General features: G+C 40.7%; 1 protein-coding gene across 9 annotated transcripts in view; it reads left to right on the top strand.

Annotated features, from left to right (window-relative positions):
- Nucleotides 1-12232, top strand: part of LOC129362677 (rho guanine nucleotide exchange factor 9) — a 53246-nt gene extending 41014 nt beyond the window's left edge. For 8 of the 9 annotated variants that reach the window (XM_055034367.1, XM_055034368.1, XM_055034370.1 and 5 more), the window contains 4 exons: nt 946-1077; nt 2399-2642; nt 2905-2973; nt 6593-12232. In XM_055034367.1, coding sequence (XP_054890342.1) covers nt 946-1077; nt 2399-2642; nt 2905-2973; nt 6593-6768 — 621 coding nt within the window. In that variant the 3' untranslated portion in view covers nt 6769-12232. Of the gene's footprint in view, nt 1-945; nt 1078-2398; nt 2643-2904; nt 2997-6592 lie in introns of all 9 variants that reach the window. The other variant, XM_055034369.1, reaches the window with a different exon arrangement.
- The last annotated feature ends 12 nt before the right edge of the window (nt 12233-12244 follow it).

Raw genomic sequence — 12244 nt, forward strand, 5'->3', positions numbered from 1 at the left:
AAACTGGGAAAGATGGACGAGTCAAGCAAAAAAAAAAAAAAAAAAAAAAAAAATTAATGAGAAGAAATTCTCTTCTTATTTGTTCTAGCTAAATAAACACAATATGAACTATTGCTGTAATATAAACTTAAGTTTCAGACTCATACAGAATAAAAGCTACAAGCAACATCCCTGTTTTAGCTTCTAGCTAAAACAGGGATGCCCATTTGACAAGATGTTTCTTTCTCATCACCCTGGATTGGTTTACTTTTCTAAAGGCTACAAGTTTCCTATATTGGACATGAGTTATGTTTATCTCATAACATAAACATTCATAAATGGGAATATTTTTGAAAAAGCCAAGTGTATAGCAATATATGCTACACGTTATATGTTATCCTGTGCTCCATAAAGCCAGTGAAAACTGTGATTGCTCGAGCACTTCTTACTTTACATTAAATTGACTCAAACCAAAGGGATGATTTGATGAAACACTTTCAGGGTTTTGAATTGGTAATGTTTTAAATACTTTGCATACCTTGATACTGACACCTGGTCCATGCCTACCTGGGGTTGTCCTACCAACACACAGGAAGGAGAAGCGATTATAGCAAAAAAATAAATAAAAAATACGTGAAATTATCAAAAAGAAAAATCTTCAAAAACTGTTTTTACATGATGATATTGATCAGAATTACTGATTTAAGAGAAAATAATACTAGAGAAAAGAGAAAGTGAGTTAAAGGTCATGTTTGATGCTTCTGTTTTTCTTGAACTGCAACTCAATGGCTAGCTCCCGTCTTATGACAGCACAGAAATCTGAAAGCTCCCTCAGAGCCACAAAAACCATTACATAAGTGCCTTCCAAAGGCTGAGAAAGTGTAGCTATAATTAGTAAATTGACTGTAAGTGTACTAAGTACCAGAATCCCTTTAATTAGTTAAGTTTTTCTGTGATTGTATCTAGGGAGATGATATTTTAGACAGGAGCTCTGAGCTTATCTACACCGGGGAGTTGTCATGGATCTATCAGCCGTATGGACGCAGCCAGCAGCGAGTCTTCTTCCTCTTTGATCACCAGCTGGTGCTCTGTAAGAAGGTAAGCGCTTCTTCTCTCTCTTTTTGTTTGTCTATTTCAACTTATTTTTTATTTCCACACTTGCATGGGTGTAAACAAGCTGGCTGCGGAAACATAAATCCCCAGTTTGTGCTCCAGCGAGCTGCGGTATCACATGGCTGGCGAAGAGGGGAAGCTTGAACGCAGTGTGACTTCATACAACCTTAGTGAGGAGTTGAAACTAGATTACATAACGCTGCATGAGACACACCAGTCCTCTGGGAAGACGCATTCAAATCCTCGGCGCATTTCACAAAATGGGAGCTGTGGTCGTTTGGGCTCTAATGCACTTGGGCTGTTATTCTTCCTGTCAAACGAATGTTTACACTCGGATGGACTCGATACACTCACCGAGATGGAGACACAAATGCAGATGGACACACAGGAGCCAGATCACTGCATTAACACAGGCAGAGGAGCAACAGTTTCATCGCAGCGCAGACACATGGAGAAAAAAAATGAAAAGCAAAATAGACATGTTGTCCTTCTGTTTTTCCAGCCTTCAGTTCCCTCAGTTGAGACTCTCCGGCACTCAAAATTAACCTTTATGTAACCGTTCTTTTCCTCCCTGTGTGGATTCTGCCTCAATATGTTCCAAATTATAAATTCCAGTCTATTTTCTGATTATTTAATATCTAGCATCCTCAGTACAATGTGTGCTCGAGATCTTACCGTCCCTTAAGTAGGATCAGAGCAGAAGCATTTTGTACTCCTGTACCTCTTCACCGCATATTATAATAATCGACACAAGATCTGCATTTATCTTTCCATGTTAATAATTAATAAATAGTTTGCCTTCTTTATTCAAGGTAAAGAGGTTCATGCTAAGAAAGGATTGTTGTTTTGGTTGTGCGGAACAAATTTGCATTTACTCTTTCACGTTTTCAAAAGGATAGTATTGTATTTTGGACTTTATGAGATAAAGAAGAGAAAGAAGTGCCTGATGCTGAACCAGGAGGAAAATAAAACAGGATTTAAAATTTTGCTGTTTGGCTGCGAATACGTCTGTTGTAATAAGCAACTGATCAATTAATGGCATAATAAATTTAAGATTAGCTCAATAATTTTCATTTTGGTGATTTATATTTTGTTTGCAGAGACATTATAATCTATTTTATTTCTGGCTTTGGTTGTGAGAAGTTTTTATTTCCACTTTCTTTTTTGGTTTTGATTGTCATGTTTTATTTTGAATATTTAAAACACCTTTAAGTTACAAAATTAAAGTTCATTGGTCTTTGAGAGGATAAACATGCATTATTACGCCTCTACCAGTATAATACTTCAAAACTTCTTTCTTCTCCAGGACCTGATACGTCGGGACATACTCTACTACAAGGGCCGCATCGACATGGATCGCTACGAAGTTCGGGACGCCATCGACGGCCGGGACGACGACTTTAACGTCAGCGTTAAGAACGCGTTCAAGTTGTTCAACAAAGACAGCGAGGAGATCCACATCTTCCTGGCCAAAAAGCCAGAAGAGAAGATCCGCTGGCTCAGGGCCTTCCACGAAGAGCGGAAGATGGTGCAAGAAGACGAGAAAATTGGTAATCACACACCCGCCGTAGCTTCCAGTGTAGGTTCAATTGTTTGATATAAAATTGCAAAACAAAACATATGAAAAAAAACCCAAAACACTGCGACAAACCAACTCTAGTTCTGGACTCTGTTCAGGATGAAACAAATGTCTCATAACAGATGTGTCTTGAGGATTGCAGAAGATTTTTGATTTGTCTTTGACTTAAATCTGTTTCTGCTTCTACAAAGGACAACCTTTCCTCTAATTGACCTCCGTTAATGTCTGTTTAGGTTTTGAGATCTCTGAGTACCAGAAGCGACAGGCAGCCATGACAGTGAGAAAGGTGACCAAACAGAAAGGTGAGGCAACAAGAAGATACCAGGTGATTTTCTCTTTTTGTTTTGTTCTCCTCACTGATCCACTCTGTCTTCTCATCGCTGTTTACTCTGTCTTTAATAACCTGCTCTCCTTTTTTACTTTCTGCACCCTGTTTAACACATGCCTTGTTTCTGAGTGGAAATAGGCCAGTCTTGGACCCAGTAACCCAGAACAGTCAAGAGATTATGGTTACTCGTTGTACTACAGCGCCCTCCACTCTTCTTGGCACCAGCAGCAAACGTGTGGAAAAACCTTAAAATAAATAAATTTCTTTTTTTGCAGCAGCAGCATAATCTCACATGGAGGAATGGAAGAAAAATTCGACCTTTACGTTTATCTTGTGGTGTTTTTTTTAGGCACTCCTACCAATTTTGATAAAATAAATGTAAAATCTTGATACAAGTAAGGAGCTGCTTGCCTAAAATGTTACATATCTACATTCAGAGCATCAACTAAAAGTTTAAAGTGACTCTGTGAGAAACAAAGCGTCTCAATGACCTGTTTGTGTTTTTACTCTATGCAAAGCAAGCTGTATGATAAGAAAAGTAAAAAAAAAAAAAAAACTCCAGTGATAAATGATACAGCAGCAAGACTCACTTTGGGCTCAGTAGGTCTCCATAACTTCCACCGAACTCTATCCACATGCCCATTGGTTGACAAAAAAAAAAGCCTTTCCTGTTCTACAATCACAAATCTTAAATTACATTCTGTCCAAAGCCATCTCAGTCCTATAGAAAACCTGAGGTGAGCTGAAGAGAGGAGATTATATACAAGAGGCTCCAGGTTCTGCGGAGAGGAGTAGTCAAAGATTCGTCTCTCTGCATGTTCTCCCTATTTTTAGTAAGCAGGCAAATTGCTGCCCTATTGGCAAATGAGGCTGTTCAAACTATTAACCCCAGGGGTGTAAGCAATTCCAGGATCGGTTATTCTGCCAAAAACAATCACTAAAAAACTTCAAATTAATTTCAAATGTGAGACTATTCTCCTGCGAAGAAGTATGAATTTATTTCAGGGCATTTCTCATATGTTTCCCAGGGATGCCAACAATCGTGGAGGGTGCTGTATATCGAACATCTTTCGTCTGAGTCAAGCGTTAGTCAGCAGTACAAGTTGGAAAAGCAGCCGTTAAGCATCAATGAAAAGACAGAGGGCTGTTTGCATGAAGTTTAAAGGATGATCCCAGCCTTCAGGACATGTGGGTCCTGTGTCACGCTTGTCTAGACGCCATTAATAGTAGCACTCTAGACGCGTTTCTCTCCCTCTCTGAGCTAAAAGGTGTTTGGTGTAGCTGCCTGTAAATGCAGCGTAATGTTGCCACAACGCGCCGTGGCAAATTGGAGCGAGGATTTCGGCGCTACGCTTTTTGTCCACGTCACTGGGACGGGGATCACTACCAAACATGCAGCGGTGAGCTCGGCAGCAGAAGAACACGTCAAAGAAACCCATTTTTCCTCCAACTGGACGGAGCACCCACATGCCCTGACTTGCTGGCATCAGTCCTTTAAGATTTAGCCATTTAAACTGCTAGGCTAGATGTTTGTACATTGACCATTACTGATGTTCTTGCCAGATAAGCATGACCATCCATTTAAGGTATCGATGAAGTAATAACTAGAGCTGGAATGTTCTCTCTGATGCTAGGAATCCCCTTCCCGTAGATGTTTGTGAGAAGTAAATGTTGTGCGTTTCTAAGTGCTGTATGTGTACGTGGCTGGCACAAGGTGAAGTACTTTCTTGAATTTCAGATTCATTTATAGATTTCATCTTGAGAAAGAGGGCCATGTTGTATGGACATGGTTTGAAAATGATAAAGGTATATGCATTAGAGTTTTCCTTAGAGCTAGCACAATAAGATGCCATGGCAACTGCTAAGCAGCATTGGAAGGTGTTGTGTTTATAACGTTGGCACTGGAGCATGCAATCACTGTCCAATCTGTTTACAAGCATTATCTTGACAATCCAAGATAAACAGCCTCTACTAACACAAATAGATCCAACCTCTCCGACTGCTAAAACGGAAGACACCGTTTCTCATCTCTTTGATTTTTTATTTTTTTTGTTAAGATGCCATGGCAACTTTTTGAATATTTCATCTTCAAATTCTGATTCCTTATCCCTACTAGCATAGCTGTGATGCTTGTAGACTGTAGCTCAACGACATCGTAGACTGTAGATTAGTGCATATTAAAATGCTTTCTGTTGGCTCTACTTTCTCCACCTGTGTGTGTGTGTGTGGTGTGTGTAAGTGTCAAACGGTGCTATTCAAACAAAGACGCAGACAACAATCTCGGGAGAACAGACTCCAAACGCCTGGTGTTTTGATCATTTCAGGTGGAACCTGTCGGTTCTCCCGTTCTGCTGCCTCAGAGTTTGCTTGAATAGCATCGCCATCCTCCACTGTGTCATCGCTACAGCTGAATTTCACATTTCTGCCGATTCAGCTTTCATCGTTTTGACCAAAGTGTATCATGACTCAAGATTAAACGTGCAGGAATGATAACTGGTAGCTAATCTTGTTCGCCTGCGTGCCTGTTTTCTGTGTGAAGCATGACTTGATGTTGTGACGTTGTCTGAGATGCACCGGTTAAACTTTGGTGGCCAAATTCCGACTTGCGTAAAACGTGAACCTGGCGACAACAGTTTTAGTCTAATATCTCTGTAAAATTGCACGTGTTCAGGCTTTATTTACATTGCCAAATCTATCAGTAATTTTTTTTTAATTGTGTCGAGTTTACTAACCATTTCGGTACTTTGAATATTGTAGTTACTCTCAAAGAGCCCACAGATAAAAGCATAAATTAAAGAAATGTACAACTTAATAGCTTTATTGGCCTCAAAACAAATTCATATCTGTAACAGTGTGACAATTGGACTGGAAAACTTAATGAATGATAGATATACAGAGATAGCTGACCATTTTTTTAGTTTATTTTATTACAAATGATCTAAATATGATGATATTACAGTACCATATAACGGACCAGTCACGTAAAACAGGCTTTTGGTCAAAGAGAGATAATTATGGAGTTCAACATTGTATATTAAGAATAGGATACATGAAAATGCAGATTCTTACCTCAACAAGGTGATTTTCAAAAATGCACCATTTCAAAACATGATCGAAAGAATAAAACAGCGTTGCTGTTATCCACTGAAAGTCTTGCCCTCTCGAACTTGTTTTTTCTTTGAACTTGAAGAAAACATTTTTCTTTTCAACCTACTTTTCTGACTCTCTACTTAAACACCTGTCTGACAGTGAAAACAGTTTGAGTCTCCTCCATTCAGTAACAGCGTCCACACTGAAAAGTCTTGTTGTCAGCACAGTGCGGCTGCGTTCGAGTGTCGCTTTCATTGATCGGAAAACAATTGGATTTTTCTGTTTCGGAACAGTCTGGCCACCAGCCGGTTTATCGATGCATTACTAGTTGTTTTACCTGTTTCATACATGAAACTGATTATGTTTCCCCTTTGCTGCCTCCCTTCTTCTTCTTCTCTTTCCTGCTTTGTGATCTGCACCGCTTCCTTTCCCTGTCTCAACCCCCGCCCCCCTCAAACCCCTTGAACCTCCTTGCTTGTTTTTATTTGCGCCTGCCTTCCCAGGTGTAAACAGGTGCACGCCCCCCTCATACCCACCCCCGCAGGACCCCCTCAGCGCGGGGCAGTATGAGGTAACGGAGGACATGGCACAAGGAGAGGTTTTTGAATTCAGTCAATCCAAAAGAGGCCAGGGGCCTTTCTGGCAGAATTTTAGTAGATTAGCTCCATTTAAGAAATAGAGAAACACAGACTCTTCTGAAGGACCAGCTATTTTTCTTAGAAGCACTAAACACTGGATGATTACGTCCCACGATGAAGAAAATACAACCACCACAAACACACAGGAGACTCTGAAGTTAAGGACCAATGCTACTATATGATTTGATCGGAAACACCAAGAGGACTTTGAGACGTGAATTTCAAAATTGAGGGGAAAAAAAAGACACACCTTTACAACAATTCTTCTTTGTTAGTAACGTCATCACGCTTCTTCTCCAGCTGACTCTGCTGTCACAAACTCTATCCCTCCGGTTCTACACTTTCACACCTTCTGAATGTTCTGGAGTTATTAAGATTGTTAAATGGTTTCCTTTTGAGCCCATCATCGTCATCATCATCATCATCTGGAAATAGCAAGCCTTCGAGGTTAAGCTGGGTCGGTCCTCGTGGGAGCGAGACCTCGCCGCGCCCCCTCTGAATGTGAGCTTGACGGATGACACGGCAAACCGATGGGCTCGGGACCCGCCCGGCTCGACAATCCCAGACGGATCAGGCCGTCTCTGCTCCGCCGAAACCATCCATCCTCACTTACTTATGAAAGCCCCTCTTCCTTTTATTTATTTATTTTTTATTTTTTCATGTCTGCCCCCAAGTCTTCCCTTCCTGCTCCTCTTGTCCTCTCTATCTCCAGGTCCACCTGCTCAGCTTCTTGTGAGCCGATGGCTCACAGAGGAAGAGTTTCATTTTTTTGGAAACCTGCCATCGGCCATGATATGACAGGTCAGGGAACAAATCAATAGTCGGAACATCAATAGAATATTTACATCCTCTCGCCAACTGCTCGTGACAGGGTATTCACATCGGCTCACAGCGATGCTCAGCGCGTCCCGCTCAGATGAGCCGTCTGCGAGCAGGAGATAGGGAGGGTACGGTCCGCCTGCCTCGCGTCACAGCACCGCCACCGCCACTCTCCCCAGAGACCACCCCTGTAGCACTGTGCTGGCAGCTTACTGGGTGTTTGAAAAAAGAGCACAGCCTACCTCCAGAAATGAGCAGTAAAAGTCAAGTTGATGCATCGGCCAAGGTCCAAAAAGAAAAAACAAAACAAACAAACAAAAAAAAAAAAACGAACTTCTTGAGTTGATTTTGTAGTGTTCACAATGTTAAATATATCCAATTTGAGTTCTTCTGCTCTTGCTTCAATACAAATATGCAATGCTACAGAGAGGGAAATTAGCCAGGATCCCAACCGGCACAGTGGTTAAGGACATTCAGAGTCTGTTCGGATTTTTACAAAGTTTATACCACGATGGGAGGGGGAACAAAAAGGTGTATTTAATCTGTAGCATGCACCGTCCCTCCTGACAGATTCATTAATCTCTTAACACTTTGAATCTTCCCGCCCACCCCCTACCCTTTCCTTCACGTCGCTTTCCAAATCTGATCCGTGTTTCTGGCAGTTAGCTCCGGCAACCGTTAAGTGATTTACGAAGGACCGATCCCCGATCAGATTGATTTGTTTAATCAACAAAGTCCCTGCGGCTGCTTTGGGAGAGAGATCCTCGCCAACCTTCTGGCGAAGCGTTGAGATAAGGGAGGATATCGGAAGAGGGGAAAAGAGAGAAAAAAAAAGGATGCTCATCACGAAGGTGTAATTCTACTCTAGGAATGTAAGTGAACCATCTGTCCATGCTGTGTGATCATGTTTTGACCTCAGAACTGGATTTTGTATTGGATTCTACCACCTGATGGACAGTGCATATACAGTATGACAATTGTGCAATGTGATATATCATTATATATCTTCACTACTCACTTACAGTGTGCTATGAAAGAGATAAATATTGTTCTATGTCATTTTGTTTGCCTTCTTACGGGCCTTATAACCTATCCGAAACAAGACCTTAGGCTTGCTTTGTATGTCGTGCAATTTAAGTTTCAGTAAAGGAAGTTGAGAAACGGGTGAGTCGGCTGCTGGTGTCTGTAGAGATGGCTCCCGGTGAGATTGTCTTGGAAGATTAACTCTCATGCCTGGCACAGCATAAAGAAATGGTTCCCAGGCCATGATAACCTCAGGTCCCGTGCTACACCTATCCACCACCACCCTCCTCGCCCCCTCATTCACCGCCCCGTCAGATCAACACCCCACACACATACACACACGCACACAACTACATACACGCGCACGACACAAATGCACAATCACTTGCTGGCCCGTTCTGCTGCGGAGAAGAGAGATGCTATCTAACAGTGCCTTCCAGCATTCCACTAGTGATTATCTATTCAGTTTTCACTGGCAGATTTGAATTAGTCATGTATTTTCCCTTCGGTGCATTTCTTCCTTTCTCTCTCCTTCTCGTCCACACTCTGGGAATTCCTCATCCCCCTCCTGCACCCCACCGAACCCCTCGACTCCAGCCCCCCACTCCAACTCCCAGTGCACCAGAACTCCCAACAAATCCGACGATTGGTCAGGCCTTTCTCCTGCCTCCTCCTTCCCTCCCCGCCACCACCCACTCCAGTAGTTACAGTGTTGTCTGACTGAAACACTTTGAAACACTTTATTATCGTTATTATTTTGTGTTACACTCACATAGCTGCAATCAACTTGCACAGAGAGGAAGTTTGTTCTAATTCCAGCTACGTAGAGTTCCATTTACCTATATATCTCGCAGAAAGAGGATTTGATTTGAATTTAGAGTTAGGAAACCGATTCACATTACTCGAGTTAGACTTCACATTTCAGAGTATATTATTAATAGTGAGTTATGAATCGAAAGAAGTCATCTATTTTAACTTTTATCTGCTACACTCTGTAAATAGTGTAAAAAGAACAGATCATATATTTGGATATTTTGCGTTGGAGACGAATGTTGTTCCAGTTCTAGCGTGCGGTAGACCTCAGTACCCAGGTAAATGCATGCTTGTGGCATCCAATATTTTGCATGAGACTTAAGGCAACTCTTAACGGATTATTTACGTTCATCGAACTTCCGAACGCTTTTCTTTTCTCTTCTATTTGTTTGTTTCCTTTCTTTCCCCTCCCCTCATAGCGGAACCATTCATTCGTGAAGCCATGCCATCTCACTAAAGGGAGTTGTTTTCTCTGTCCACCTGTATCCTGCTCACTTCACGCTCCAAAGTCGTAGCCTGTGTTTTGTTTCGTTTTTTTTATTATTTTTTTTTTATTTATTGCCACTTAGAACAGCATGTCAGTCTCTCATGCTGAATCAAACACCTGTTAGGTGAAACGACAGACACCGATGGTCTCCATGCCCAGATAAAAATGGGCTCTTCAATTCGTAGCTTTTTCATTTGGCGCGCTTTTCTTTCATGCTGCACTGCTGGTTGCTTTTATTTGACTTTATCGTGTTTTGTTTGGAGTGCCATCATCAAGCGGAGGCAAAACGGGTATAATTTTTCTATGACAACAGTGAACCAAATAGGAGTTAACTCTGATCGCGGCTGTTCGTGTATAGATTTGTAGTCGAGCAGAAGACATGAAAACACGTGGAATCTCCCCCCCTCTCCTCTAGCTGAAGCTAGATCCAGTCATTAAAATCATTCTCTCTAGTTTAAGTAATGACTTGACATGGAAAATCTACTACTCTATTTATTGCTATCAGTATTAGGGTCATTAAGTTTGGGCCAAACAGTTTGAATAATGTATATATTGGGTTTGTTTATTCTTATACAACTATCAATCTGACCTTTTAGGAGTCCTAAAGGACAGCCATCTGTCCACTTTGAGGTCTGTTTTTTTTTTTTTTTTCTGTCTCTGCCCATGTAATCCATGTTAGCGGACAGAAATCCATTGGAAAACGCTTAGATTTTTGTCATTCTTGGTTTTTATAGACCAGAGTTCACTTGAGCCATCCACGTTCAGCACAAAGTGCCGAGCAAAAGTATGAAAACATCTTGAACTTCTGCACATTTTGTTACGTTATAGCTACCAACTTTGATTGACTTTGTTGGGATTTTATTTGATACACCAACGTAATGCGCTGTGTTCTTGAGAGGTTGAATGATACATGCCTTGCGCAAATAAAAATCTGAAACGTGTGGCTGACATATCTGTGACACGCCCCAACCTTCATAAATTACCTAAATCACTGGTGTTTCATTTTCATTTCGGGCCATTTCAAGATCACAGCTGTCCTCAAATTGCCAGTTGTAGCAGAAACTATTGATGAAACTACCTATTAACAAACTGTTAAAATATTAATAAGTGGCTTTCTTTACATTCAATGACAGCATCTTAAAGTACTAGTAAGCATCTTTACATTTATGTAATTTGGCAGTATACAGGAAAAAAATTGCTTTAATTTAAAATCTGAGAGTCAAAAAAGAAATATATTATTCAACAACACCCATAAACTTTCTCATTTGTACTCCTGACCAAAAAATTGCCTTTTGGCCGATGTGCGGCGTAATATTTGTGAGGAACAACACACACCATCAACAGCAAAACATGGTGGTGGCATCATCATGCTGTGGAGATGCTTCTCATCATCAGTTTTAGAGTATCAGTGAATATGGACGGAGCTAAACAGAACAAAAAAACAGGCTTGAAACTGAAGCGGAGGTTTACCTTACATCAGGACAACCACAATGAAAAAGCTAATATAAAAAACGGCCCAGTCAAAGTCGGGGTCTAAATCCGAGTGAGAATTTATCGCAAGATATTAAAACAAATGTTTGCAAAAGTATGACGAACTGGGTTTTTTATAGAAATGCAATCCACACTGAATAAATAAATAAATAAATAATTTGTAAAAAAAAAAATAATAATAATAATTCGCAGTGTACCATGCTCTCATCACTTCTCAATATAGCATACCCTTGTGTTGGACTTTCAGATAAAATCCCAATAATATACAGAGAAGTTTCTATTTGTAATGTGACATCATTTGAAAAAAGTACGAGACTTTTGGAAATTTTTGCCAGGCACCGTCGCCGAATGTTCAGTCGTAGTTCCTCACAGCTGATTATAGGGTCCTGTGTTGTTTCAGAGTAGTCAGGGTGCAAAGTCTTCAATGAGCCATATATTCATGTGGTGTTTAGTGACAACGAGAAGACTTCAGTCCCCACACCTGCAAACCTTTTCATTGTATATTACCATCAGGTTTGAGGTCCGGATTTTTTTTTTCTTTTCCGTCACAGAAAAATGTACTCCACATCTTTTGACACCATATGCAAACAGTGTTTTGTTTTTCTTTCCTTCTTTCTGCGTTTCTTTCTTTCCTTATTTCTTTCTTTCTTGCTGGCCTTTATTTGTTGTAGAAATGGATAAAAACCTGAAAAATAATGCCTATTCAATCCAGAAACTGTGAATGGGAGAGTGGAGATGTCAACTGTATGTACATTATATGTTTTGATGTAATCAGAAGCACTGGGAATATGTTGTACTTCGCTGTAAAGAAAAAAAAATAAATCCATATCTGATATAGCTGTACTTTTGTTGAAAATAAAACCTCTGCAGAATGCCGTGTCGGG

The sequence above is a fragment of the Poeciliopsis prolifica genome, unplaced genomic scaffold, assembly GCF_027474105.1.
Source record: "Poeciliopsis prolifica strain line A6 unplaced genomic scaffold, Auburn_PproV2 SCAFFOLD009, whole genome shotgun sequence".
Classification (NCBI taxonomy): Eukaryota; Metazoa; Chordata; class Actinopteri; order Cyprinodontiformes; family Poeciliidae; genus Poeciliopsis; species Poeciliopsis prolifica.